The 6,015-nt window shown below is 57.7% G+C and overlaps 1 protein-coding gene across 1 annotated transcript in view; it reads left to right on the top strand.

Annotated features, from left to right (window-relative positions):
• The window catches only part of COL27A1 (collagen type XXVII alpha 1 chain), a 127,526-nt gene that overhangs the window by 56,670 nt on the left and 64,841 nt on the right, over positions 1-6,015 (top strand). The window contains 3 exon segments of the mRNA XM_077769771.1: positions 2,085-2,138; positions 2,851-2,895; positions 5,953-6,006. Of these exon segments, the coding sequence (XP_077625897.1) occupies positions 2,085-2,138; positions 2,851-2,895; positions 5,953-6,006 (153 nt within the window).

Genomic DNA, 6,015 nt, shown 5'->3' on the forward strand with positions numbered 1-6,015 from the left:
CTGAGTGACATTAATGAGGAAAGGCATGCTAGGGTCCTTTCTTAGAAGAAACAGAGTCAGTCCAGGGCTTGTGAGTGCAGAACACGGGGCCAGACAGACAGACAGACAGACCTGGATTCTAGTTCCCTATTTGCTGCTTGGTGTCTGGTGAGTGATTCCACCTCGCCTTAAGCCTCAGTTTTCTCATCTATAACATGGAACGGGCCTAATGGGGTCACTGTGAGCAGCCAGCTTGGGCCCGAATGGCAAGTCCCAGCCGGGGGCCCAGTTCAAGCTCCCTCTAACAGCATTCAACGTGACTTTGAGGTCTCGAGCATGGAGTTCGGGAAAGGGTTGCACCCACAGTTGGTTGTGTTTTGGTGTAAGTCAGCAAGACGAAGGGTGGAACATATAGAGGGCTGTCTGGGAGCTTAGGCGAAGGTGGGAACCAGATCCAAATTCTGGGCATTTCTCATTGTTCTTCCCTGTGAGGGTACGACATTCCATGGGTCACCTGGCTAGGCTGCCCACAGGGGTCTGGTGCAGACTGGTGCTCTGCGGGCTGTACAGGGGAGAAAGTGGCCTGGAATCTTCTCTGCTCCTCTCCCCAGGGCTCTTAGAGCCCAGCATTGGTGTCCAGCCAACATGGGAAAGTCCCTCTTCTGTGGATGCCTTGCCCCTTGGGGCTGGATGCCCGTGCAAGTCCTTGCCCCCCACGCACGGAGGGGCCTGCAGAGGCTTGGGCTGTGGTGCTGCTGTGGCTCCCCAGGGCCCCACGCGGGGGTGAGTCAGGCTCATATTAAGTTCAGTCCCCACAGAAGCCACCTTCAGGCCTGCAGTGAGAAGAAGGGGCCTGTGTTCCTAGAGCTGCCGGCCGGTCCCCTGCCCACAGCCTGGGCCCCAGCTGCAGCCACCTCCGCCAGCAGAGCCTACTCTGTTTATTTGTGCACTGTGGGGAGCTCCAGGCCCCCACCCCTCACTCCCTCCAACCAGGAAAAGACAAGGAGAGAAGCGGCAGCCAGCATGACCTGGAGGGGTCAGGGGGGTGGGGGCGCAGGGGTGGTGCACTGCTCTGAGGGCCTGGCTTTCCTCGGACCCCAGCCTCTCCCCCGAGCCTGCAATCCTGGCCTTTTCGCTCTCTGTTCTCCCTCCTCTCCCAAGATGACTTCAGAATTCTCTAGAAGCTCTGGAGACAGACTACCTAGTGTGAGTCCCAGCTCCACCCCGGCCTAACCTTGCAGAGGAAACCTTACAGTTTCTGTAACCGGACCCCCATTTTACAGATGGGGATGGTCGTAGGGTGGATCTTCGAGGGCTGGTGTGAGAAGTCCTTGGGTCCAGGCAGGAATGCGCTTAGCCCCATGCCTATCAGCCTTTGTTCCGATTAGGATTGTCACCTGTGAAACTGAGACCTCCCTAACTTTACACAAAGATCACTTGACGGAGCTGAAAGCATGATTTCTTGATGAGGCCCAGAGAGGTCAAGCACACTGCCAGAGCAGCCAGAGCAGCCAGACACTCTGACAGTCACAGCAGATGGGAGAGGGAGACAGGAGCCTTTTCATGGGCTCCCTTTCTCTGAGTGTGGGCCTCATGTTACGGCCATGGCTGGAGGCAGTCGCGGCAGGGGTGGGCAGGTGGCCACGTGTGCGGGAAAGAGGGTGCGCCTGTTCAGAGGAAGCCCAGCCACCCCTCCACTGTAAACTATGGTTCCCGACCCCAGTACTATGGGCATTTGGGGCTAGATCATTCTTTGTCATGGGGCCTTCGCCCCCTAGATGCCAGTAGAGCCTCCTCAGTTGTGTCAACCCCAAATGCCTCCGGACTGTGCCAAGTACTTCATACACGGAAGTCAGTTCTTCTTGAAACATAGTTCTGGCCCCTGTTTTGGATGGGGTAACTGAGGCACAGAGAGTTTTTTTTTCCCCCCACCCAGAATCACCCAATGAGTGAGCAGCAGAGGAGAGATGAGACCGGGTGGTCTGACTGAGTCAATGGGGTTGTGTCCTCAGAAACCCAACCGCAGGGACCTTGGGAGTCATCCGTCCCAGGCCAGCGCCCCGGGAACCACCTCTCACGATGCCCTCTTCTCTTTCTCTTACCAGGGCGACATGGGAGCACTGGGTCCGATCGGCTATCCAGGACCCAAAGGCGTGAAGGTAAGCAAGAGCCATCCCTTAATCTGGGTCTCGCCCCAGCCAGGCGCCCCCTGGCCCATCTCAGCCCAGAAGGGAGCATGCCCGGGTGCCGGGTTGGGGGAGGGGGTGGGGGCTGGCAGGCCAGGAGCTCACTTCTCCGCGGACCCGAGAGCCAGTCATCGTGTGCACATCACTGACAGCTGACACACTTCTCGAACGGCAGTCCTTGAGGCGAGCAGGGGTCTCCTTGGTTGCAGACCTCAGGGCACCGAAGTCTAAGGGGGGCATTGCCAGGGGCAAAGACAGTAAAATGGCAGCCAGTGAGCTTAGTCCTTCCCTAAGTGGGATGGGTGAGCCGGGAGAAGACGGGCCAGCGTTGCTAGGGCTTCCTTCCGGGGACGATCCCGTGCGGCCCGCATGCGTGTGACAGTCGGTGCTTGCAGAACCCGTCTCTCTGCGCGAATCCAGCCTTCTTCCCTGGATTTGCCCAGAATGCCGCACTTCACAAGTCAGATGTCCCTCTCATGCTCCCTCAATCCACACCATTGCCATTTGACCTGAGGGTCATTGTCCCCTTTCACAGATGAGAAAACTGAGTGTTGGGTTGGGCATCGAGTGCATGCCAGGTGGGCACAGCAAGCGGGGGCAGGGGGGGATTGGTGGTGGGAGGAGTCAAAGGCAGTGAGTGAGCCCCGCCCGCCCCTCACTGCAGGACCCGACCTCTGTCTTGCAGGGACTGATGGGGAACGTGGGGGAACCCGGACTGAAAGGTGATAAGGTGATCTGAATACTCCCTTGATGCACCGTGTTTTATCTGCATGCCGACCCCCCGCCCCTGCCACCTTGCTGCTGCTGCTGGCTTCTTGCCAGATCCACTCATCTGCACTCCTGCCTCCTCTCGGGCCCCCCTGAATCTGTGCCCCCCAGCTTCTTCCTTGTAACTCAGGTGGAGCTCAGGCAGATGGTTTGGGGCGTGCCGGCCTTGGGAGGGGGCTTGGGGCGCTGTGAACGCACAGGTAGGGGTGAGGCAAGGCGGGTCTCTGAGTCGGGACAGCAAAGCTGAGGCCAGCGTCTGGGAGGGGGGGCCGAGGCCANGTGGTGTGGGGTGCAGAGACCCCCAGAGCTGCGGGAGGAAATGAATCCACATGAACCGCCCCAGGTAGAACCAGACCCCCAACCCCAGAGAGCACGTGGTCTGAAAGTGCAGCAGAAACGCGGGGACAGGCCTCTGAGCCCCTGGCCCGCTTTCTTCCCGCTCTTGCCACGTGTCCTGCCCCCCCCACCCCCACCCCCGCCCTGCGGCCGACCTCGCTCTGTGCCAGACCACAGCTGGAGGTGGGTAGGTGAGACCCTGGGGCATCTGAGGGACAGAGCCTTGGGGCACCGGGGGCAGTGTCCCAGGGGCTCTGCCCTCTAGCCAGCCTCCTGCCCTCCCCCCTCAGCTCCCAGCAAAGCAGGCCCCCCAAAGGGTGTGTGGGAGGGCTCTCGGGCCCCATCCGGGCATCCACAAGTCTGAGTAGGTGACAGCCGCTCCTGCGGCCAGGCTCCCTCTGCACCTGTCTGCAGATCACCTCACTCCCCCTAAACCCGGGAGCCAGAAGCAGGTGTCGGTGCTGGCTCTGGCCGTCCGAGTGCTCTGTGGGGATGTACCCACCCGGCTCCCAAGCCTCGGTGAGATAGGAAGCGTGCCTCCCGAGACCTCAACCATGAAGCAGAAGTGAGGGCAGAAGGGGAGAGATGATGGGGCCCTTGGAGGTCACCTCGTCAGTGCCTCCGTGTCACAGCTGGCCAAACAGCCCCAGAGTTAGAAGAGATGCCTTGAAGAAAACTCAGCCCTCGGACTTAGAAACACACCCAGACTGTCCTATGCCCCCGCCCCCCAGCCCTAGGTTGCCAGGGGGTGCAGGGCTAACCCCAGGCCTTTCTCCATCTGTCTCTACCGCTTCCATCCCCTGCGGTCCCACCCAAGCCTCTGGCTGCAGTCCCCCCTCCCAGCCTCCCCCTGCTCAGCTCCACCTCTGCCCTGCTGGCTGCCCAGCCCCCTCTTCTGTGACTTTCCCCTTGAGATGGAGGGGCTTTCTGTCGGAGGCAGGGGCTTCCCCACGGCTACCTATCTACTCTGGGGTTTGAGACATGAGCACTCTGGAAATGTTGAAGTCATGCATAAGGGAGAAAGGAAGCAGGGGAGCGGGGGTGTGAGCATCGAGCTTTTTATAGGCCCTTCTGCAGACCTGGCCTCCAGCTCACTGTTCCTCCAGGAACATGGAAATAAATGTGTTACATGGAACTCGGTTGGCGTGCTGACTGCTGGTGCCTGGGACGTTTCGGGATGTGAAAGCTCTGGAAAAAAAAAAAAAAAAAAGAAGTGGAAGAAATTGTTCTCCTGCCCATAGTTTTCAAGAAAATCAAATATGACTTTGGGGTTGAAGAAAAGAAAAAGAGCCCTCTCTTGTGCCCCTTTAACTGGGGAGGGATCTCTGTGCTGCTGAGAGCGAGGTTCTGATCAGCCCCCTGCCCCCACCCCCAGGGATGACGGAGCCATCCCTTCGTGTTCCCTAGTCATCCTGACTAGAATCCCAGATTTCCATGACCCGGCCTGGCCCCGGTCCCGCTTACAACCACTTGGCCCCGTCTTCCTGCCTGGAGGCGCGTTCTGGAATCAAGACTCCAGCCCCAGCCGTCTCCAAGTCCATTGTCCTGATTTCTTAGGTGTCTTTTTAAACATTTTTTTTAAAAATCCCCTCTGCTCCTCCTTTAGATATTTAAAAACAAAACAAAACAAAAAAAAACCCCAACAAACTTTCTTGGCTTCCAAGCCTCTGGGATATTGTACAGGGTTTTCCAAACTGGAAAAACCAAAGTAAGTTTTTTTAAAAGATTCGTTTTTCTTTCTTTCTTTTTTAATTTTGGCTCTTGTTTTACCAAGGAAGTTTTTCTGCCGGTTCATGGCCTTAGCTGGGTTCCTGGGTTTTCTCCCCCATTCTCCCAATTGCTCCTGGAGCTGGGAATGTTCTCTGAGTCCTGGGGCCAGGGTACTGCTGGGAACGTCCCACGTGGAAGGCCGGAAATGGTAAGGGCTGCATGATGTGACTCCGGTGGTAAGAAGAAACATCTTCCAACACGGTTCTCCGACAGCTCGTTTACCAGGATGTGGCTGCAAGTGGGGAGGCACCAGAAGAGACCGCCAACAGCCACAATCCGTGTCACCAAGCACGTGCCATATGCCACCTTAGGAAAGAAATGCCAGAGCTAACTCAAGACCCATTTACTCGCTGTTTGCACGGTGGCTTAGCAAGACTACGTCTCTCATGCTGCAGCTCATTAAAAGCAACTAATCAGACTTGGGCCTGAGCTGATGGCTGCCACAGAAGCTCACAGAGGGAAGAAGTGACAGCCCCCAGCCTGGTGGTGAAAAACATCAAGCGATAGATGCAAACACTTAGAAACCCCAGTGGTGGGGGGTGGGGCGTTGTACAGGCTGCAGTTGCCCCTGTGTGACGTCAGTGGGTGAAGAACTTGGCAGATCAAGAAACCACTCCTTCGAGCTCCAAGTGCCAGTTCTCCGGCCAAGGCCAGGCAGCTGAGCTCCTGTTAGTGGAGTTTCCAGCTGCCCGCGCACCCCCAGGCAGGTGTGCAGACAGGTCGGCGTGGGACCCCTCAGGGCCTGGCTTCCCTTGGTGGGGGAGGGCGCCTTTGCCCTTTACTCTGACAAGGTCAGATCCACGATGGGAACAGCCTCGGCAAAGCTGTACCTTGCCAGTGGGTTTGGACTCGGGGAGGCGTCCAGAACCCAGCACAGTCTCCATCGTAACGTTCTTTGCTGGTGTGTATTTAGGGCGAGCAAGGGGTCCCAGGTGTGTCAGGAGGTACCGGATTCCAAGGAGACAAGGTATTTGCT

The sequence above is a fragment of the Crocuta crocuta genome, unplaced genomic scaffold (assembly GCF_008692635.1).
Source record: "Crocuta crocuta isolate KB4526 unplaced genomic scaffold, BGI_CrCroc_1.0 scaffold95, whole genome shotgun sequence".
NCBI classification, from domain to species: Eukaryota; Metazoa; Chordata; class Mammalia; order Carnivora; family Hyaenidae; genus Crocuta; species Crocuta crocuta.